The sequence below is a fragment of the Protopterus annectens genome, chromosome 13.part0 (assembly GCF_019279795.1).
Source record: "Protopterus annectens isolate FY-2018-M chromosome 13.part0, PAN1.0, whole genome shotgun sequence".
Classification (NCBI taxonomy): Eukaryota; Metazoa; Chordata; order Ceratodontiformes; family Protopteridae; genus Protopterus; species Protopterus annectens.
In genome coordinates this window covers 395838729-395864100 of record NC_056747.1, presented here as the reverse complement: position 1 = coordinate 395864100, position 25372 = coordinate 395838729, and the positions used below count along the sequence as shown (strand labels likewise).

Below are 25372 nucleotides of genomic sequence, written 5' to 3'. Positions count from 1 at the left end.
CTTTTTCTCAAATAATGAGGGGATTACAAGAAACCTCCAGTGGGAGCCTTTGTCTGTAAAACAATGGCTCAACGAATGAAAGTCTTTCCTGGGGATCATTAGTGCTACCCCCTCCTGGAGGATGAATTGGACTGCATTTAGAGCAATTACTTGTGGAGAAAACAGCTGTCAATCATTCTTAAGGGGAAGGCCTCCAATTAATAACCACTTTAATCCTCTGGGCTCAGTTCTATTCTCTTTGCTCTAGTTGACATCTGCAAGGCTAAATAAAGGTTCTTCAGACCTTCTTGAGCTATAGCAGTAAGAACTAAAGGGCTTGATCGAAGTTTAGCTACCAAGAGTCTACAATCCTTCCAGTGTTTCTACTTATTTTAGTATTGTTTGGTAGTACCTCTCATTGGATCTCCTCACTGGACATAACAGCAAAAATATAAACAAACGGGGGCTTTCCAGACAGGTAACATTTCTTTTTTAAAATGATTAAGTTATAGTCATGTATTAATAAAACAGAAAAGAAAAATAAAGAAATGAATACATCTGTGTGTAAGTGTGTGTGTGTGTGTGTGTGTGTGTGTGTGTGTGTGTGTGTGTGTGTGTGTGTGTGGTGTATCTGTGTGCATTAATGTGTGCATGTGCATATTATCTCTGTCTCTCTATGTATAAATATATATATATATATATATATATATATATATATATATATATATATATATAATTAGTATTTATCAACATATATAATATATACACATACATACACACACACACACACACACACACACACACACACACACACACACACACACACACACACACACACACATACACATGCACATAGAGCACAGACACACACATTCCCACACATGCTATTTTCAATCACTCCTCTCATTGCATATTTAATGCACTGTGTAAATATACGTGAGTCATTTCTCTTTCTTGGAAATAACTCAGGCTATGTTTGCTATAAAATAATTTTAGGTTTGCAGAACAGCACTAGGATACCTTGCCCCAGTTTAATCTGGGTGGTAATTGATGTGGTGGGGTTTTGGGACTTTTATTGATAGACCTTGGCCCAATAAACCTTCTGCTTTCTTGGTCAACAAAACTGAATAAATAAATTAATGAACAGTTGGAATGGAAATTAGTTTGGTGTGCACACTTTAGGTGTGTTTATAAAATGTGTGTATGCTCTTTTTCAGCTGTTGAGTAATTTTTGTGGGTGTTCTTCATGCAATCTTTTAATTTTTTTATCACAAGTATGTGTACGGCATGTGAGTGTAACAAAGTTAAGGATGCAAACAAAGACCTGTTTAGTAGCATGAGCAGCTGCTTAAAGAACAATGTATTAGAAACACAAGTCTTCTAAAAACATCATAAGCTACTTCAGGTTGTACAACTTTATTCATTTAAAGCATGTTGTGGTACCGAGAAGGTAAGAGGAAACAGGTCTCATTGTAAATGTGGCATGCTTGCTCTTATTCCTCCTACTTATAAAGCACCATTGTATGGTAATTGTGTGCTAAATTCTATATTTTATATGCAGTTATTCTTCCAAAAGAACCTAAAAACAAGGTAAAGCAGTAGTTCACGTATTATATACTCTCAGTATACCCTAAGCTATATTAAATGAGTACAAAAAATGTACAATGTACCATATTAAGAATCAGCAATAGGTATATAGTTTGTGCTTTATCTCAAAGTGTGAATCCTAATAAACAGAGCAAATACAACATTATATACATATATTTGTTCATCATTTTTGGTATTAAACATGCATAATTGCTGTGCTAAAATGAAAAAAAAATTTTGCTCTGCAATGAAAAATTTTTGTATGCATGTTCATAAACAAGTGAAATATCCTTTATCCATTTTGTAATTTTGTATGGATAATACGCTCATTTATACTAAAACTGATATGTAATCACATTTATTAAATGAACATGTAATAAGAAAGATCTTGTATTGCAAAGAAAGCCCAAAGTTATTTAACCAGAAACAACTATCCTCTCTTTAAACACTGCTAGCTTATTTGATAAAACATGCAGATTTGTTTCTGTTCATGTTTTGTAAAAAGTATTACTTCCTGTGAGTGTTACATCACAACTCACTTTGTGAACAGCAGATTATATGTTCTTAATCAGTAATCATGGTGGCATAAACCTGTCATATGGGACACCACTAATGAAGGCAGCCATAATTAACGTATCAGTCATCAAGTTCAAAACTGTAGTGGCCATCACAGATAGCAGTGCCAAAGTAGCAAAATATCAACAAAAGCCAAAAACAAAAAGTCTTAACTTCTTTATAGTCTGCATGCCAGCTATTTACAGCGCACTACTGTTTTAAAAGCTGTGTTAGAACATATGGTGTTGTATCTATGTTACATACAGCAGCGCACAGCAGAATAATATTCTACCAGCCTGTGTTTATTTATTTATACATTTGTTAACTAGGGTTGATAGAGCACTTATCCACATGAACCTTGTTCAGGATCAGCCTGGGTGTAGATTTCTACACAATGTAATGGAGATAAATGTACACAGAGACAGTCATGTGCAGAAGACAGAGCATGTCTCCTTCCTAGTCTTCTCTGCAGTTCACAAATACTAACTTACCTACAAGCCTCTCTTCTCTCCAAACTAGAATCCACCTATAACAAAGTTGCTGCTGACCATATGTCAAAGATACACCATTGCCAATCCCTCCATCCCCTACATTGGCTACAATTCCCCCACCAACTAATCTACTCCCAACTCCTTATGATTCATCCCATCTTAAATAGACCGTCTGCCTGTCCTTCTATCATCCCACTTATCCCATGCTATAACCCTTCTAGAACTTTCCGAAAACTCTGACCAATAACTGCTAGAAATTTACAAACCCAGAAAATCCATAGGCCAAAATCTCTACACACCCACCCTAGCCTGGGACAAACTACACTTGCACATCAGAAACATAGCCCAGGTGCAAGAATTCGAAAAAGCGTTTAAACATCTGCTTCAGAACTGGGCCTGTCACTGTAGTAAGTCTAACACATACCACCCTCCCTAATACCATCTCTCTCCCCCTATCTGCCCTTCGCTATCACTTTACTATTATCTACTCTACCCTCCTTATTGTTCTCAATAATACCTCAGTATTCACACAGCTACAAAGTCTTACTACAGTTCTCTCACCTTCTAAACCTACACTCAGCAATATGCTGTCTCACATCCTACCTGCCCTGTCATAACATAACTACCTCCAACTTCATCTCATATCTGTTGCACATTATAACTCTCTCCACTGTGAGCTACTAAACCGAATATGTACTCCTATTCCATACACTTGAGAGATTTGTGATTTTAATCTCTTTGTATATTTTTTTCACCATGCCTGTGAGTAATTCCCTTTTAAAGCTCAATCATATTATATACGTACACTGACACACTTTGTATATATTTTTTCTATGAACTTTATGAATTGTAAGTATTCTTTTTATCTGTGTGGAGTTTAACAATTGTAATTTTGCACTGTAAGCTTGCTATTTTTGATTCTTCTGTGGAGCTTTTCTCCCTGGGCCTCTGCTGAAAAAGGGCACTAACCTAGTCGGACTTTCCCAGTCAACAAATGTCAAATAAATAAATATATATATATATATATATATATATATATATATATATATATATATATATAAATGTGTACAGGAGATTGCACAGCATATGACAGCACAAATAAAATATGATGGTTTACATAGTATTTGAGAATTGAAACACTTTACATTACGTACAAAATATAAATGTCACATTGTATATGAAATATCTGCTCACTTTTTGAGGAATTACAACACTTTTCATTAGAGTTTAGTAAAGGACAGTTATTTTGTCTATCTTGAGGATTTACAACAATTTTCATTAGAGTTTATTAAGCACAGTTATTTTGTCTGTCTTGTCTTGCCCCCCTAGAGGATGTAGGGACATTCTGAATAGGGATTTTTGGCTAGGCTTATAATGGTCTACAGAATGATTGCCTAGTGCTTACCTATAAACATTTTAAAACTAAGTATATTATTCAATGATGATAGTATTGAGGGCAAAACATGGGCTAAGAATCATTATTTTTTAATAGGCAGTCACAAATGTAAATGATCCAAAACACAGTAACACAATGGAACTCTTCAACATGAATGTACATACATGTGTACACCGACATATATGTGTGTGTGTGTGTGTGTGTGTGTGTGTGTGTGTGTGTGTGTGTGTGTGTGTGTGTGTGTGTGTGTGCGTGTGTGCGTGTGTGTGTGTGTGTGTATATATATATATTTTTTTTTGATATATTGATCTAGAATGCAAACAATTGGCAGAAAAATGTTGAAAAAGTCTGACTTCCCAATCAATCAATGAACCCATCATCACCTGTTTTCCCTTTATACACGAGAAACTGACACTGACATGCACCACCTATGAACATGCTGCCACTTCTAGCATTAACACCCCATAAAACAAGTCCCTACACCCTCCCAATATGATATATATGTATGCACACAACAATAGGGAAAGGCATATCCCCAGTGCTCATTGATCTACAGTCTCACACACAACACACCTTGCACTCTGCACATACCTGTGCACATGTTTTGGTAGGGACACACATCAGTCTGCTTGAATCACTGAGCTCTCTGTACACTGAATGGCAGGCTTGCTAATCACTTACTCCTTGTCACAGCATAATCTGCAGGTGTGAGCTCCGCAGGTGTTACAACCAGTGCTCCCTCTACACGCCTCCCGGTGATGAGCCATAAGCACCTCCCTTGCATCATGATGCAAGTCATCAACAGCGACTCATTTCTGTCCTTCATGGCCAGATCCCTCCAGTATCTATGCTGCTAACTGAAACAGTTCATTTGTGTCACAGTCAGGGCTTCATCCCTCTGTATCACACAAGCATGGCTTAATACTTTGACCTTTACAGAGAAACATTTCACCTGATGAACTGTATTTTAGATTGCTATGACTAGCTTACAAAAATGATGTCATACAAGAAAAACGATTGCTTACAGAATATATTATTTATAACTCTGACTTAGGTTTTAGACATGATTTTAATTCAAGGAACAACAGTTGATTTACCTTGTAGTCATCTGAAAATACAGTTAAAAGTTATTTTGGGAACTGAATATACAACAATGATGATTTGGGAATCCTTGCTGAAAAGACGCATTTAAATAATGAAAACAATTCAAAAACTTCCTAGGCCTGATCCATTTTGAGGAGTGTTAGCAGACAGTTTTTGATGGTGGTGTTGGCTACCTGTACTCTTTCATAAGCCTAATATGAAACTTGCTAATTTCAATGCTATGTATTAAATATGCATACTGTAGTATTGTACAAGGTAAGGTGGTAGTTCATTTCCTACATTCATTTGCTCAGATTATGCTTCCAAGTATTATTTCCTAATATTGCCTGAATAGAATGTAGCTTAAATCCTTATATTGTAAAACTTATTTTTTTTATTTTTATTATGACACTTAGTAGCTTCAGAGTAGTACATAATGGAAACATACCCAAAAATAAGCATGGACATGTTCTATATACATTCATGCAAAAAAAGCAGCGAGATAAATACTGCTAATGAGTTTTAACTTTTTCTCTTACAGGCAAGTTAGAAAACATTGAAATTCCATACTTCATTAGAAGGAGGCATCAACTTGGTGATAACTATACTGAGCACCGAAAACAACTTTTTTCTGCTTCAGAGCTGAATGCATTTGTCGGTAGATGCAATGGATATGGTAAATGATGACTGCATTTCTCCTGGGAATTTTCATGAAATGGCAAAGAGTACAGGGGGTGTGCCTGGGCGTGTACATAGTATAGATGTGATCCTGGGATTCAGCAAAGATCAGGATCCACTCCTTAACCCAGTACCTGTGCTAAACCATCTGACCAATAAAAGTGGAACAGAAAGTCTCATTGAGAGCAGCAAATTAGAGGTATCCCACTCTTATACCCACCTCCCATCCTTAAGGAACAGCCTGGAGCAACCGACATTTCATGGTATTGTAATATTTAAATGCTTGCCTTTTACACTTTAAGCCTAGTTTGTAAGGATCTTCACTGTGATTTTCTTCATTTTAATGTGCCATTATTTTTCTTCTTTTAAAACGTAGCATATAGCTTGAGTTTCTAAGCAAAATATGGATTACATTCACACATTTCCTTGCAAACACAACATCTCAGAGCACACTATGCATTAATGCTCAGCTAAAAGACCTGGTATGGTCCATTGTTTCCGATTTTAAAATATAGTATAATATGTGATTGGGAACACTTCCAGCTTGTAGAATTCTGCTTTCAAACTAAAAACGAGTACTTCAAACATATATTGTAATAACATTTGTTGAATTATGTGTGCTGTTAACAAAAGCAATACCTATCACCAAGAATGATAAACCTATTCTTCGTCATAGTAATGGCCTTTTAGAATGCAGATGTATAATATATGATGACATTTTACAATATATGCTAGACCGTCTTCAGATATTACACTATAGCTAATATATTATACTCTGTCCTTAACAGCATTTATCCCCTCATTACACCTACAAAACACAGCCTGTGAGAGTGATAAATGATTTTTATTACACTTTTTTCAAGCTTTATTATGTTTGTTCCCTAATTGTGCATGTGTGTGTGTGTGTGTGTGTGTGTGTGTGTGTGTGTGTGTGTGTGTGTGTGTGTGTGTGCATGTGCGCACACGCATGTGTATTCATGTGCACTTGTATGAATGTATGCATGAGGGTTTCAAATTTTTGGCTAACTTTTAGCAAACTTGCAGTCTGTCATCATCATCACAAATGTCTTTACCAGTTACTGTTATTAAGTACAATGACTTTCTTGGTAAGATGGCTTTCAAATGCAGAAACAGAGAAAAAAAATTTCATTATAGTGAAAAAATACAGGTGCTTTTTCAACTAAACAAGATAAGAAAAGAATAAAAGAACATTACCATTCTCTCTTTTATAGTACAAAAAATGCGAGGCGACAGGCTTCGCCAATGCAGTTAAAATATCAGCATTTAAATTTAAACTGTTCTAGCTATAATGAGGTTAGCACTAATGTTCCCAGTATAAGGTACTTTCAGTGTATTTTTTTTTTTAGTAAAGCCCATGTCATTCGCTATCTCTGTTGTGAAAACAAAAACAACTGAAACAAATCTACTGGTGCTCTCAGTAGTGTCCTCAGTGTGCCGCAGTCACTTTTCATTGAAATGTGCTGCCTGGATTCCGTGATTTACCATTGCTTTCTTGTTTTGTAAATATATATTTGCTAAAAGAAATAAAAACATATTCAAAACATTTCTCTTTCAATTAAACTGTCAGTGTTAAACTTAATAGTGTTCATATATAAAACAACTGAGCTTTGGAGTTGTTTAATTGATACATTATATTGCAGTGTGTTATCAGTTTCTCAACCAGATAGTTACATAAATAAATAGATGCCATTATAGATTCTGATATAAATATAGACAGACAAGCAGTAAAAGAGATAAAGAAATATGTAATGTCTGTATTGCCATGAAAGTGAGGAAGCAAATTTTAAGAAACCGACATAATATTGTAAAACAGATTATTAATTTCAGGAACCATTGCTCCAATTAAAATACTCTGTGTTACCTGGACTTGTTGCTGCTCAAGTAAAATGCAAACTCGTGTCAGCCGAATACTAATGGAATGTCCCTTTTTATGAAATGTGGCACTGTAAATCTAGAAATATGTATAATACAGCTGAGTATGCAGCACAATTTTTAGAAAACTATTCAGTATATTATGGGCTTATTAAAACATACCACTTGATTTTAATTGTTGACTTCTGCATATTGCATAAATAGTAATATAAATTAGGAAATTGTGTCATTGTTTGCAGGAAGAATGATTCAGATAGTTAGACTCTTTATGTATTTGTGCGTTAAAAACACCACAAATCTCTGCACTGTGGTATAAAAAGCATTTAAGCACTGCTTGGCACTGCCTGCTAAGAGCATCTGGCTTTGCTGGCTCTAAAGTGCAGACAACATGTAATCATTTGGAAAAACTCAACCAGTAGGTGTAGCCATTCTCTAAATGTAATGTAGCAACTGTTCCACAACTAGTAAACATATTTGCTTTTCTTAGGATCAGACAAAATATTGATGTTGTTTGAAAAATGTCTACCAAACAACTATGCGTGCATATGGATTGCTTACAAAAAAAGAGAAGAAAAAAATAGTTGAAATTTTGTTGGTAGTCTTCATCACTGTCTTTGCTTTTGTCATATATTTCTACTAAGAAATTAAACAAAATTTGAACTGTTGATGTTGAGTATATTTCCTGGAAAATTTATGTATGGTATGAGATTTTTTTTTTCCTTTGGAAATACTCATTACCGTATGTGATTACTTCAGTTTTGAGTATCAGCATTTCAAAATGTCTATCAATCTTTAGTTTAACATCTGATAGATATTCTGTGTTTATTTTATTGTAATTATTTATTTGTTTTTGATAAAACAACTTCAGATAAAACTGTTCGACAAATGGTTCATTTCTTTAACAGGTGGTTCACTTCACTTACACTTTCCAGTGCTCTGATGGCTCATAGCCCAGTACGTTATACGTGTACATAGGTGTGTTATCTATACTTAACCCAAACTGGTACTGGTAGCATTTGTTATCTTAACCGATGACATGAAATTAATTATTTATATTATAAATACAAATTTATATCACCATATAAAACTGTTACATATTTATTTGTGAGAAGATGATATATTCTGGCATTCTAAACTGAATTAGGATATTTATGAGTTAGCTGCAAATTATTATTTTGTTGGAAATGTAGGTAAGTTGACATCACAAATGGATCAGCAGATGTGCTGAAAGCCTAAAGAAAAGATGTTAAAAAGACACCTGCAGACTGCTAAAAATATTCCATCTTCCTGAGGCAAAATAATTTTAATTTATTTTGTCTGAAGTTGCATATTGTAAGGCTATTTAATTTTCAATTAATTATTTAATACATTTAGGATTAGGCCAGTCCAAGCATATTTTGCATATGAGAATAATGGTAGTTCCTGCATATTAATATGCTGAACTAGAATGATACTTTTCAAAACAGGAGAGTGAATTTGGGAATAAACACCGTGTTATATCACAATCACAGATACGTACATTATGCTTTCATGAGTGCATAAAAAGAAGGTTTTTATAAAGTTTGAAAGTAAAATGTTAGAGTTCATGAAAAAATTTAATCTTCTATGTATGTAAATGTGTGTATATGTGTCTGTCTACATATAAAGCTGACTTTAGTACCTGGAAATCTAATAAGGAATAAATAATAAATTGGAACAAAAGAAAAACTGACAAAAACAAAAAGATACAATTTACATATATGTGCCTCTAATATTTTTTGTTATAGCAGTGATTGTGTTTGTGCAAGAATTTAAAAAGTGCAACAAGTAATATGCTCGAAAGATGCACATGACCCTGTACCCCAGATTTAAAATCTCCCGTCTAAGTATTGTTTGTTAATACATATGTAGCAATCTGTTTCTGAAAGGGCTGGAAGGGGTGTTTAATTATTCTTCCAGTAATGGCTTTGGCTATATATATATTGCAAAGATTCCAGACAAATGCATAAACTGCCTTTACATTTGTAATACATCACGCTGATATGTAAAATATTAAATATTAAAGGAAAAGGTCTGGCTATCCCACATACATTTACTATGAAATTCATACTTTCGATGTTAAAATTAAAATGATTCTCACATATTCTTGTGGCATTACAACATCTGACAAAATATACAACCTTTGTAATTAATGGGTGATGTTACACATAGTACTTAAAAAATTACAGTTTTATTATGGAATTCCCCTTACCCATTATTAATGTAAAAATGGATCCATTAATTAATTAATCAATCAATTAATTAATTAATTAATTAATTAATTAATTAATTAATTAATGTGCATCTTTTGAGCATATTACTTGCTACACTTTCTAAATGCTTGCACAAACACAATCACTGCTATAATGAACAATTTTAAAGGCACATATATGTAAATTGTATTTTTTGTTATTTCTTTAATACCTGTTAAATTAAGCTTAGAAAATGTAACATTTTGCATCTGCACACAAAGCTAATTGTGGCTGTCCAGTGCAGAGAAGTGAGAAAGGACATGGAAAAGAATTTCCCAATATAAGGAACGACTGATGTCCTGTGACAAAATGAGGTAGAAAATCTAAAAAGGAAATTAATTTTCTCATTGCATATTATTCATCTGTACAAAAATACCAAATATCCACGTTTCTGAAATGCATCTCGGTATGTATGCATGGCTGTAGGTATTCTTGTGGAGTTTTATAACTTGTTGACCAGAAAGTACAAAATGCAAATTCAAAAACTTGCTAATTATCTAATTACTTGCATAAAGTATGTATTGGATTCAAATGTATTTGGTGTTTTGTTCTTTAAATCTCAGAATTATATCGTTTTGCTATATTACTTTCACTTAAAAAGGGAAAATGCTGTTCGATATGTACCCTAAAAGAATTTATTGAACAACAGGGTTATAGTTCTATTAGACAATAATTATGCAATTCATTATGTTGAAGGCAGTAAGCAATGTATTCTAAATTAGTACATTTGTTTTCACTGTAGAAAACAATATAAAAATTCTATTACAGAAAAGTTGATCTTAGATACCAAAGAGTTACTTTGTACTCTGTTTTTGCATTTTGCAGACTTCAGAGTTTAAATGTTATAAACTTAAGAATGTTATACCCTTAGGGATTACGTTACATTTCTTAAAGAACTGAATAAAATTAAAAAAAAAATAGGTATGTAAAATGTCAGAAGTAACAAACACCAGTATGAACTCTTAATACCACATCATGAAGTGTACTACTCACTATTAATCTAAGTGTACTACTCACTATTAATCTAAATGTGCTACTCACTATTAATCTAAGTGTACTATTCACTATTAATCTAAATGTGCTACTCACTATTAATCTAAGTGTACTACTCACTATTAATCTAAATGTGCTACTCACTATTAATCTAAGTGTACTACTCACTATTAATCTAAATGTGCTACTCACTATTATTCTAAGTGTACTTACTCACTATTAATCTTAGTGTACTACTCACTATTAATCTAAATGTGCTACTCACTATTAATCTTAGTGTACTACTCACTATTAACCTAAATGTACTACTCACTATTAACCTTAGTGTACTACTCACTGTTAATCTAACTGTACTACTCACTATTAATCTAAATGTGCTTTGCCCCAGTGGCAGTTGTTTAATACTCTGATGTGACTATTTCTGCATGGATTACATTTGTTGTAGCCCCACACTTTATTGAAGTGATGCTCAAGTTTACTACTAGTGACTTATTATTGCCATCCATTTACTAAATGTTGATAATTATACTGTTTGGCTAGATTCACTTTATGGTACTGATTAGTATGTTGATCTCCATTGTCATTCCTGATCTTAACTTTTCAGCTCACAAAAAAAGTAGTGGTACCAAGGGATAGGTTAACAAATACCCTACCATGACTATACCATTTAAAGCTTGGGACTGTAAAGTTTAAGAATTATTATTTGGTTTATCCCTGGCAGTTTCAGTTTGGCTGTATAGCTGTAGTTCATAAAGTAGATCAACTTAAAGAACATTGAAGTATTTCTTAAATATGAATATATATCTATATCTAAGATATATATATATATATATATATATATATATATATATATATATATATATATATTCTGTTATATATAGTTACTTAATACTACAATAAGGTTATACATAGGCTGCCTTTACTCCACTCAAATAAAAATGCTTTCAGCAAAGGAAAAATATGTTGAGAGCCACAGCATTAGTAGCTCAGTAACTTGATTACAAGGTAAGGGAAAAGTAGTTATCTGTTTTATGCTTCCTCATCAAGACTAGACACAAAGGAGCCTGGGCTTCATGCTTATGCTTATGTACTGACATGCCCTGGTAGTCACTAAAAGAGGTGTGGTGGATTTTAACATACAACATGCTTACCCTTTCTTAGGAGAATGATATAAATTCTAAGTTTATATTCCCCCCAAAAGAACAATTCAAGCTTAGTTTAAACACATTAATGAATAAAGCAATTCAAAACATTATTTAAAATGTTTTCATTCAAAGTAGGAAGGTCTGATAAACTAGTGAGTATGTCCTGACTAATCTACAAAATAACTCATCAGTTCAAAACATCCTGAAACATTGCTTAAATCTTGTTGTGTGTTGATGACATACCGTATCTCTAGCAAGCAATTATTCATGTCTATGGTTTTTTTTTATTTTCTTATTCCCAATTCCCTCTGCATGCTTATTACTAAACATCTAAATGTAATGACCTGCCTGTTTAAGTAAACTATGATGAGAAATGGATTGTGCATATCTGTAAATGTATATGCACATTTTCTCTTTTTTTACATACATTTATATAGGTGTATGTGTGTTAATTGTGATGGATAATTGTAGGCTTCCTTGAACACTACATAAAATAATAAAATTAATACTGAATTAAGAAAATGCAAACAAATATTCATGATTTTTGAAACAGGTCTTAGCTATTAAGCAAATATGGTTGTGAACCATGGTCAGATGTTTTAACACCTAATACATTTTATAACAATTGAATTTTCTATCTTTGATTGCATAACTTTATTTTGGTCAGAAGTGAATTTTCTTTTTAAACTGAAAAAGAAAACATCAAAATGTTAATATATCAACATCTTGACAGTATACAGCACATAAACAATTTTAACTGCTCTTTCATTTAAGAATGTTATCTAAAATGGAAAATGTGGATGCAAAGCCTTATAAACATGAAAAACAATAATTTATTGCCTAAGCATAAAAAGATAAATTTGAAATGAAATTTTAGCATTTTGATTCTCTAACTTTGCCTCTATAACAAAGCACAATTTATTTATGTATGTATTTAATTTTGCCAAATCCAATCTTTCTATATATTTGTGCCAATTGTCTCCTTACCTTATTAATTTTAAGGTGTTTATATATATATATATGGTTCTACCTGACATAGTCGAAACCACACAACACCGACAACCACATCACCGACACCACATATTCGACAGTCCATAAACACGAAACCACACATAACCGACAACGAAATAACCGACGGTACACAAACACGAAACCCCATACAAAACAAAACACATCCCCATTCCACAAACCACACACACCTTATATTACAGAAAAGTTGATCTTAGATAGCAAAGAGTTACTTTGTACCCTGCTTTTGCATTTTGCAGACTTCAGAATTTAAATGTTATCAACTTAAGAATGTTATACCCTTAGGGATTACGTTACATTTCTTAAAGAACTGAGTAAAATTAAAAAAAAAAATAGGTATGTAAAATGTCAGAAGTAACAAACACCAGTATGAACTCTTAATACCACATCATGAAGTGTACTACTCACTATTAATCTAAGTGTACTACTCACTATTAATCTAAATGTGCTACTCACTATTAATCTAAGTGTACTACTCACTATTAATCTAAATGTGCTACTCACTATTAATCTAAGTGTACTACTCACTATTAATCTAAATGTGCTACTCACTATTAATCTAAGTGTACTACTCACTATTAATCTAAATGTGCTACTCACTGTTAATCTAAGTGTACTACTCACTATTAATCTAAATGTGCTACTCACTATTAATCTAAGTGTACTTACTCACTATTAATCTAAATGTGCTACTCACTATTAATCTTAGTGTACTACTCACTATTAATCTAAATGTGCTACTCACTATTAATCTAAGTGTACTACTCACTATTAATCTAAATGTGCTACTCACTATTAATCTAAGTGTACTACTCACTATTAATCTAAATGTGCTACTCACTATTAATCTGTGTACTTACTCACTATTAATCTAAATGTGCTACTCACTATTAACCTTAGTGTACTACTCACTATTAATCTAACTGTACTACTCACTATTAATCTAAATGTGCTTTGCCCCAGTGGCAGTTGTTTAATACTCTGATGTGACTATTTCCACATGGATTACATTTGTTGTAGCCCCACACTTTATTGAAGTGATGCTCAAGTTTACTACTAGCGACTTATTATTGCCATCCACTTACTAAATGTTGATAATTATACTGTTTGGCTAGATTCACTTTATGGTACTGATTAGTATGTTGATCTCCATTGTCATTCCTGATCTTAACTTTTCAGCTCACAAAAAAAGTAGTGGTACCAAGGGGTAGGTTAACAAACACCCTACCATGACTATACCATTTAACGCTTGGGACTGTAAAGTTTAAGAATTATTATTTGGTTTATCCCTGGCAGTTTCAGTTTGGCTGTATAGCTGTAGTTCATAAAGTAGATCAACTTAAAGAACATTGAAGTATTTCTTAAATATGAATATATATCTATATCTAAGATATATATATATGTATATATATATATATATATATATATATATATATATATATATATATATATATATATATATATATTCTGTTATATATAGTTACTTAATACTACAATAAGGTTATACATAGGCTGCCTTTACTCCACTCAAATAAAAATGCTTTCAGCAAAGGAAAAATATGCTGAGAGCCACAGCATTAGTAGCTCAGTAACCTGATTACAAGGTAAGGGAAAAGTAGTTATCTGTTTTATGCTTCCTCATCAAGACTAGACACAAAGAAGCCTGGGCTTCATGCTTATGCTTATGTACTGACATGCCCTGGTAGTCACTAAAAGAGGTGTGCTGGATTTTAACATACAACATGCTTACCCTTTCTTAGGAGAATGATATCAATTCTAAGTTTATATTCCCCCCAAAAGAACAATTCAAGCTTAGTTTAAACACATTAATGAATAAAGCAATTCAAAACATTATTTAAAATGTTTTCATTCAAAGAAGGAAGGTCTGATAAACTAGTGAGTATGTCCTGACTAATCTACAAAATAACTCATCAGTTCAAAACATCCTGAAACATTGCTTAAATCTTGTTGTGTGTTGATGACATACCGTATCTCTAGCAAGCAATTATTCATGTCTATGTTTTTTTTTTTATTTTCTTATTCCCAATTCCCTCTGCATGCTTATTACTAAACATCTAAATGTAATGACCTGCCTGTTTAAGTAAACTATGATGAGAAATGGATTGTGCATATCTGTAAATGTATATGCACATTTTCTCTTTTTTTACATACATTTATATAGGTGTATGTGTGTTAATTGTGATGGATAATTGTAGGTTTCCTTGAACACTACATAAAATAATAAAATTAATACTGAATTAAGAAAATGCAAACAAATATTCATGATTTTTGAAACAGGTCTTAGCTATTAAGCAAATATGGTTGTGAACCATGGTCAGATGTTTTAACACCTAATACATTTTATAACAATTGAATTTTCTATCTTTGATTGCATAACTTTATTTTGGTCAGAAGTGAATTTTCTTTTTAAACTGAAAAAAAAAACATCAAAATGTTAATATATCAACATCTTGACAGTATACAGCACATAAACAATTTTAACTGCTCTTTCATTTAAGAATGTTATCTAAAATGGAAAATGTGGATGCAAAGCCTTATAAACATGTGAATTCAAGTTTGAAAAACAATAATTTATTGCCTAAGCATAAAAAGATAAATTTGAAATGAAATTTTAGCATTTTGATTCTCTAACTTTGCCTCTATAACAAAGCACAATTTATTTATGTATGTATTTAATTTTGCCAAATCCAATCTTTCTATATATTTGTGCCAATTGTCTCCTTACCTTATTAATTTTAAGGTGTTTATATATATATATATATATATATATATATATATATATATATATATATATACATATATACATATATATATATATATATATATATATATATATATATATATATATATATATATTACCTAATCAAACTTCCAGAAGGTCAAACACCAGAAGTTCAAACCTGGAAGTTTGAAAGGTGAAAATGTCGAAGCCGTGGAAGTCCGAATTCTTTCCCAGGGAAAGAATTTGGTTGGACATTTCTGTGGCTTTGACATTTTCTGCACTGTGGTGTGAAGGTTACGGAACGGGTTAAGGTAAGTGTGTGATTGTGACGGATGTTGGGGTTAGGGTGCGGGTAAGGTAAGTGTGCAATAGTGACAGACTGTAGGGTTAGGGCGTGGGTAAGGTAAGTGCACAATATTGACGGACTTTAGGGTTAGGGCACGAGTAAGGTAAGTGTGCAATAGTGACAGACTTTAGGGTTAGGGCGTGGGTAAGGTAAGTGTGTGACAGTGACAGACTTTAGGGTTAGTGCGTGGGTAAAGTAAGTGTGCGATAGTGAAGGACTTTAGGGTTAGGGTTTGGGTTAAGGTTAGTGCATAGGTAGTTGTGTATGTAAGATTTAGTGTAAGTTTATAAGGTTTTTGGTGTGCTTGTGTTGTGTGTGTGTTTTTCGGAACAGCAAATTTTTTCCCTGGGAAAAAATTCGCTGTTCTGATGTTTCGATGTTATTACATTTTGATCTTCCAAGTTCGAACATCTGGTGTTCGAACTTTTGGAATTTCGATAATGTAATATGAACCCATATATACATATATATATATATATATATATATATATATATATATATATATATATATATATATATATATATATATATACTCTTATCTGAAGGTGTCTATTTAGTAACCTGAAAAAAAGCTATACCTGTATTCTTTTCAGCTCTATTGCCTCTTTTTTTCTTTTCCTCCCTTTCTTTTCACTGAAAAGTTCAGCAAATGAAGTCTGACATCCTTGTGCTGTTGTCAGAACAGATGAGTATCTCTTTCCCTCCCTTTCTTATCTCTTATTTCTTACCACGTATTTCATCACAATAAATGAGGGCAGACTTTGGCTGCTACATGTGTTGTTATTGTTGCTGGCATTCTAGTTGTTCTGACTGTGAAAGTTGATGCAAATTAAATTAATGCAGCCATTCTTAACTTTCCATTTTTATGCTCAGTTATACGACTTTAGAGCATTTGATCTGTTGCCTTAAGGATATGCATACTAGTCATAAGTATATTATTCAGAAATTATGGCTGAAATGTTATGCTTCTAAGTTCATTGTGTGTTTTAGAAAGTGAATATTTTGGCAAAAGTTTGATAACATTACATTTTTAAAATAGAAAATAAAATAATACAAGAAAAATGACAGCCTAGCCAAAGAAACGCTCCTATCAGATTTCCTGCTGAGTCAACTGATCCACTAGCTTGAAAAGATAAGTCCTAAAACTAACAAACTATCCTTCAAATATCTATAGTGTAGCAGTCCATCTAATGCGCTCACAACTAGCATTCTTCTACACTGCATCAGTAATCATTTTTGAATGACTGTCTCTATGGTAAAATGGGTATAACGCAAGAGGTTGAATACTCATTCGGTTGAAAAGTTTTTTGTGGGTGTTAAAAAGGGACTATATAAAATGAATGAATGCTCATTTCTGTGAATCACATATGGCTGATTTTAAGTTTTATGTAGTCTAAGTAAAAATTCAGGAAAATTAATGTTTGAATAAAAAACTAATGGTTTTGAGGATGTGCATGTTTGATGTGTGTGTTCTGTATCCTTTTGTCTTATGTAGTAGCATTGTTAGTAACATAACGTGTAGGGCAAGGTTTAGGGGCAAGGTTAGGGTTAGGGTAGCACACGTGAGAACACTTGACCTCTAACCCCAACTCTACACATTACATTAAAAGACTTTTCCCTATGAACACTACTACCAAGATGATATATGATCATGGTATTGTAGCTGAGGTTCACTGATGCGTGACTTTTCTAGTGGGATAAACGCATTCAATATTTTGTAATTCACTCAGTGGTGATTCAGCATTTTGTGATTCTCTTTCTTTTGTGTTCTACCATTTCAGGTTTTGTGTATTTAAGCTGTCATGAAATAATGAATAAAATATGTTTATTTATATAATCACTCTTTAACTGAGTAGGTGGGAAAGCCTAAGTATATCACTTTTAGCCAACCAAAGACCATATAGCGCAAAGACTGGGAATATAAATATATATTCAACTAGAATATTATGTGAAATCATTATTACAACCAAAGTAGTTGTAGTTATATATTCAAACAAATAAGTACAGCTGATGTAAATGTAACATAGTTGGTATAAGCCTTAATACCGTTAAATAAATAAACAGTTATTTCCACAGATTAATAAAAAAGAACATATTAGCAAAAGAGGAGGTTTCCTTTGGATAAACCTAAAGTAAAATCTAACTTATAGAACATTATACTGATGAAATAATTAAAAGATAGTGACAAAAATAACATAGATAATGGATGGGTATTACAACGCAGGAAGAGATGGTTCAAGTACATGCAGCAACTGACCTTGATGGCATGGTCTTATTTATAGGTTGGGCAACACAGAATGATTTTCTTACCACCTTGGATACATATTGGTTAAAGGCCAGATTAATGTCTACATATTTTCCCAGTTCCCTGACTACAGGATCAGGTCTTAGTGGTGTCTTATCACTGGAGTAATTAGCTTGGGTGGCAGTTTTTCCAGTTTTCCCAAAAGGTGCTATAATGCATTACTGGGCATTGAGTTTTAGTCCATGACTTTGGCACCAGTCATTTGTCTGTGTTAAACTCTCCTGTATGATGTTTGCATCATGGGGGAACTTGGATGGCCAAAGTCCCTTAACATTAGCATTTACCGCTAAGAAGTAGATGCCAAATATCAGCTGTCCCAGCATGGGGACCTGAGTTACCCCACTGGTGACTGGTCTGTTAGTGTAGATGGTATCACCAGTCCTGTCTTTCTAGGTCTTGTCTCTGAGCCACCTGGCAATCCAACAAGTTATGTAGGGGTTTATGCCTAGTTTGTTGAGCCTGTCAACTATAGCTGAGTGGAGTACTGTAGTGAATGCCTTAGCCAGGTTGAAGTAGGTGGTCTGCACCATTTTCTCCTCTTCCCTTACCTTGGTGACCTTGAAAGTGAAAAAAGAATGAAAATAGTTTAGAATAGACATGAGTTCAGTTAGTGAGCAGGATGTAAACTGTGCAGTGGACTATAGATTCCACTATCAAGGGAAACATTATACCCCTGGATGTTCTAAGAGATTATATGTCCATGACTAGAAAGAGATGTGTATTCTGACTGGAAGAACTCTCATTTTTAGATAAGCAAAACTTGGTGTGGGGAAGAAACAACATAGGTTCATAGGTAGGTACTAGGCTATTGACCCTAGGGCCTATATAAGCCTAGCCAAACGGTACCCTGGCTTTTGCCACCCAAGAAAATTATTTTCCTGTGCCCCTGTCAAGCAGAGCCACAGAAGTGATCCCCAGGGTGAATTTCCTATCTCCCATCCAATCATCAAGATTTTTCTTGAAGAGTGCTAATGAGGAGCTTTGTTTGATATAGATAGGTAGTTTGTTCCAGAGTATGGGAAGTCTCTGAGATAGGAATCTATCCCTCCAGCATGTTCTGTTTATTGTGATGCCAAGGTTTAGGTCCCTAGAGCATGTAGCTTGGAGGGATTGGGATTTCTTTATGTGGAGCATGTCCAGCAGCTCTGGGTTTGACATAGCTTTGTATGTTAGGCAGAGATCACCTCTGAGTAGGCGATATGCGACAGAGTAAAGCTGGTGTTTTTTGAGACGGTCTGCATAGGGTATCTGTTTGAGGCTGGTAATCCTCTTTGTGAGGTATTTCTGTGGCCTTTCCAGTTGTTGTAGATGTCTTGTGAGGTACATACCAAAAGGGGCGTTGTACTCTATAATGGGTCTAATGAGTGACGAGTAGAGGGGAACAATGTCCTCTTTTTTCCTGGAGGAGAAGGAACAATGGTACTAGACAAATTTCTTCTGGGAACAAACTAAATAACTGAAGGGGAATAATGGGTTCAAGAAAAATGTGTAATGTTGACAACTTAAAAGTTTCAACAACACAATACACAACGTCTGGTTGACAGAACAAATAAGCAAATGCACAAGCCTGAAAGTACCACACTTTCAAAATACACACAAAAATAAAGTTTTAATTCATGCAACATATGTTTTTGAAATACAAATATTGTTTCCTTAGAAGGATGTGTGTGTGTGTGTGTGTGTGTGTGTGTGTGTGTGTGTGTGTGTGTGTGTGTGTGTGTGTGTGTGTGTGTGTGTGCACACGCTTGTGTTTATATGTATATGGTTGACTAAGCAGCTGATTGACAGGTGTGTAAGGTCACACAAATCAAGGGATTGTGAAATTTGCCCTTACCCTGTGTTTTTGTAATCTCAAAGTTATTATATATAATTAGCAGGGATTGTGGATGTGCAGCCCCCACTCAGGGGTACAAGGGGACAAAAAAATTATGTTTATTGTTATTTTTTTAAAAGAAAAAGATTACATGTGCAGAGGCTGTTTCTACAGTGCACATGTGCTGGCATCTCGATTAGTGTTTGTTTTTGACATTTTGTTGTCAACATCTTGCCAGCTAACAGTGCATTTTTTCATTTATCATACGCACAAGCACACACATACAACCCACACATGTAGATCAGCCTTTCCACAGTGAAGTAATACTTGCTTCAAACATGGAATGCTTAGCCACATTTGCCTCACATTTTCCTCTCTTGTACAGCAACTCCAGTGAGGCATTTCTCCATACGTCTTTGAGAAGCCATGACTAAGAACCTGCTGTTCTAATCCTGAGTGATGATCCTACATTCTGAGAACAGTTATTCTTTATTGGTTACCAGAGTTTTCTTGTTTTCCTCAAAGGAAAAAAATATATATAAAAATATATATATATATATATATATATATATATATATATATATATATATATATATATATATTCCTTTTCAGCCACGCTGAGTGGTCACAATATCAGCATATATATATATATATATATATATATATATATATATATGTACGGGTCTACTTCTAATTACCAAAATACCACTTACTCGAATGTCACTAGGTCAAGATGACAACACCGAAAGTTTGCTTGAATGAGTATTCACATCACTGGAATTTTAAACAGGGAAAGGAGGCAGTTGGCCAACATGGGGACATTTGCCCCTTTCCCCACTATAGTGCAATCTCAGAGTTGGTATATATATATATATATATATATATATATATATATATATATATATATATAGAGAGAGAGAGAGAGTTAAGGGAATTGTGTGTGGCACATTCCCCCACATTGCTGGATGTGGGATACTTTGGTGTGTTTGTTGTTGAATGTTGGCCAAATGCCTCCTTTCCCTGTTTAAAATTCCAAATTCCAGTGATGTGAATGAAAAACAATTTCAATTAAACATAATACACTGTTATAAACAACACGTAAGTAACCCTTGCTAATAAAACTTTATACTTTTTGTACTAGTTACTCATTAAGACCCCAGGGAAATAATTCTCCCAATAATATAATCCATCTCCTTTCTTTATAGTTAAGCAAGGAATGTTTTTCAAAAATTGAAGCATCACCAATAATTTTATCTATTCCAATAAAAATTAATGTGTCTCCATGTTTAAACTTATGCTTATGCAAAGCACTTCTTTCCCTCTTACATCTTACATCACTAAGATGGAGCACTATTCATTGCTTAAAACTACTTGAAGTTTGTCTAATATAAAAAGCACTGCAATGCCACATGGCCATACAGACAACTCATTTGAATCCACAATCTATTTGAGTTCTAATATTAAAAATCTTTCAGGTGTTGAGTGAAGAAAACCTGCTGCCTTCAAAAACTGATTGCTACTCTGGAAGGATAGAAGTTTGAAATTGTTTTATGACTTCCAGAAGTTGGATCAGATCTTAGCAAGCTCTGTGTGTGTGTATTATTGACACATATATGCTAAATCCTGGCAGTTTCTAGTAATGGGGGGTTGCATGGGAACTAGAGGTCAGATGACCAGAATAATGTTTAATACTAGTTGAGCCTGAACTCTCAGGGCACTCTATTTTTGTAACCTGGAAAAGAAGGACCCTTCACCTACTTCATCTTGCCTTGCTCTAGTATGTAACCAGAGAATAATAATTCTTTGGATCAGTCAGGAAAATATAGTGAGATTAGTTAAGTATTGTTTTTCTGTAATTGTGTGAATCTGTCCACCTGTGTTATTTTTAATATTTCCTGTGATTGAATCTCTGGTGTTTATTGTGAATAGATATTTAGTATTTTCATGTTCTTTTATTATTTATTATTAAATATATTAAAACTTTTCCTAGTGGCTGGCCCTTTCCAGAATTGTTTAAACTTTGAGAGTACTCATATCTATTTGGTGACTCTGTGGCCACTCCTGAAATTCTTACTGCATTGGTCAAACACTATTATTTGTATTAATAGTAATGTCACTCAGTATAACTGGGTACCCTTGTAAGAGCTTTAGAGTACCTGGCTTTGGAGTGTCTGGTGGCAGTGTAACTACCTTATAGTCTGGGCAGAAGGTGGCATAGCTAGTATACCTGTGTCAGCCTTTCCCAGGTGTGTGTGTGTGTGTGTGTGTGTGTGTGTGTGTGTGTGTGTGTGTGTGTGTGTGTGTGTGTGTGTGTGTGTGTGTGTGTGTGTGTGTGTGTGTGTGTGTGTGTGTGTGTGTGTGTGTGTGTGTGTGTGTGTGTGTGTGTGTGTGTGTGTGTGTGTGTGTGTGTGTGTGTGTGTGTGTGTATGTGTGTGTGCATGTGTGCGCAAATCAAATCTCCAACAGTGTGTGTGTCAGCTGCTTGGAACAGGAACAAGAAGCACTGCTTTCACAGAGAGGGTGCTGGAGGACTTGGCTTGGAGACTTAGCTGAGGACTCAACAATACAACTGTGCCAGTTGGGAAGTCTTAATGGGGACCTGAGAGAGAAACCCAGACCCTGGACTGAGTGTGTTCTCTGTGCACTCCAAAGGGACATTGTGCTTGGTGCAGAGAGCTACATCTGGAAATACTGTGTATATCTATTTTTGTTCCAAGTGAATGTCTTCTCCAGAGTCAGTGGTGAAGGTTCAGATTACTGGCCCAGAGTGGGACTGTCACAGGTGTAATTATTAAAAAATTGTCGGTATGCAAAATTTCCATATTAGTACCAAAAGTGCCAATAAATCAAAATTTTGTATGGAAAGCGGTTTCCTTTATCCAGTGTGTCAACACCTTTTCCTAACATGATATTCAAACTGTTTAACCCCTTCATCAAAATGCCTTTTTTTTAAGGGATGGCTTTATCGGTTTGCCTTCTCCTCATACACCTGATTTGAACTACAAATCCTTCTTAATCTGATGTTTGCGATGTAGGTATATTACTAAGAGCATATGTAGGATGACAACTATTGGCTGATAGGAGACAATTCCTGCAAAGGGTTTATAATATACCCTAGTCATCAATCTTCTCATTTATTCCTCCCATAACTTAACATCTAAAGAATCAATCTCAACCAAATAATATTGGCTGCAAATATGATGTCATATAAATTATTATTAAGATATTTCACCATGCCTAACAATTCATGCACCGCCCCATTTGGTTACTGGTATCTCAGTTGGATGTAAAAGACCCCGTTACACCTACTGAAAACAATAAGGAAAGTTCCCTGATGCCCTGGCCATAATTGCTTTACTAGTATAAATACCACCTTGGCTGTCCTCTGAAAAGAAGCCATTAGTCTAGTGGGACTAACCTGGTCAACAAATGGTCTTCAAAATTGTAACAGGCACCTCCTTGCCTTAGATAGTGAGTTACCTGTGCCCGTTAAACTCCTTCTGTGTACACTGAACATTGGCCTTAATTTAATATATTCTGAAATGAGCAATGATTTTACATGAAATGATGTGTAAAGAGTATATTTTGTTAGTTGCAATATGGTAATTGCTCATTCATGCATCTTCCGCTCCCCAGTCACTTGTTTTGTGAGCAGAATTACATTTGTTCTTTTTTTCTATTTACATAATGCAGTCTTTGAGTCACAATCAATCAACTATTTGTGTGATTTAAATTTCATTGATTTAAATTTTCGATTTGTTGTTGTGAAGTAGCTAAACAGCTGTTTGCATTGCACCATTTGCTATACTGCCCAGGTGATGTGGGATAGAATGTAGACCAAGGTAGACTAAACCATGTGTGCTAATTCTAACTCCAGAACAATTTAGCATTAGACAGTACCTGAAAAACATCAGCATATGTATAAGAATCAGAAACCATTTATAGATACTTCTCTTACTGTTTATAGTTCTTCCAATAATATCTAAAATGATCTTTCTGAAAAAAAGTGTTTGTGTTGTCGTAGTCTAACTAAGGATAATTTATGTACATTTTATGCCGTGTTTACTAAATTAATCATTTCTATGTATTTCAGTCTTGGATTCTGCTAAAATGTAGTTTATCCTTTTCTAAATCACCACCAAATTACCTGATTGCACAGTATTAATGAAAAACAATATTAATTTCTGACTGAATCTCCATTAACTCACAATGAAAAGATTAATTACAGCCACAAGGTGCTTACTCTTTTTCCAACCTGTGCAAACAATCCCAAAGTGCATTCCATTAGGATTGCTAGTTTACTAAGCAATTCAATATAGTTATCCTATGACTGGGTTCATAGACTCTTGATTACTTACTTGGCTATTAATCTGTGAGGAGCATGAGAAGCTTAGGCTTACATTTCCATGGTAGTTTTTATCCCTTATATTTTATGTGCAAATAACACAGTGGCAAGCAGAAAAAGGATATATTAGGACATTTACCTGTTGTCCCATCCTTGAGGGACATGTGTGGAAGACCAGGTGTGAATTTGTGGTTTACCATCTGTTCATCCAAATTAAATTTGAAAAGAGTAAGAGAGGTATTTTGCTTTATTCTGAGTCGAAGATAGATGTCTAAGCAAATTAATTAAGCAAATTAATTGTATCACAGTGAAAGTATTTTGTCCCAGAGGTACAGATTCAAACATCTTGTGACCAATTCCATTTTCACAGTTGCCTTTACCTTTGAATGCATACTATAAATGCTTCTGCTTATGTTATGAAACCATCTAATAGCCTGAACCTACAACTGATAAACCCATTTCTTGAAATTACTTGAATTTTTGTTAATTTCTTGAAATTACTTGAATTTTTGTTAAATCAACATCATTCATCTCTTTATTTTTACATGATTGGCCTTAACAGTAGTACATTATTATTCCCAGCTGCCCTTAGCCTGCTCTTTCCACCACTAAGTAGCTGTGACTTTTACTTGAGGTGTCATTGAAATTCCTTATCTCTGCAATTAATCTGATTTACAGGAGGCATGAAAAACTCCTCATGAAGTGAAGGGCCTACTCAGCA

The 25372-nt window shown here is 34.0% G+C and overlaps 1 protein-coding gene across 1 annotated transcript in view; it reads left to right on the top strand.

Moving 5' to 3' along the window:
- The first annotated feature begins 320 nt into the window (after positions 1–320).
- LOC122787360 (retinal homeobox protein Rx1-like) overlaps positions 321–25372 on the top strand; it is a 101204-nt gene continuing 76152 nt past the window's right edge. Inside the window, exons 1-2 of the mRNA XM_044054016.1 lie at positions 321–457; positions 5633–6032. Of these exons, the coding sequence (XP_043909951.1) occupies positions 5738–6032 (295 nt within the window). The 5' untranslated portion in view covers positions 321–457; positions 5633–5737. The remainder of the gene's footprint in view (positions 458–5632; positions 6033–25372) is intronic.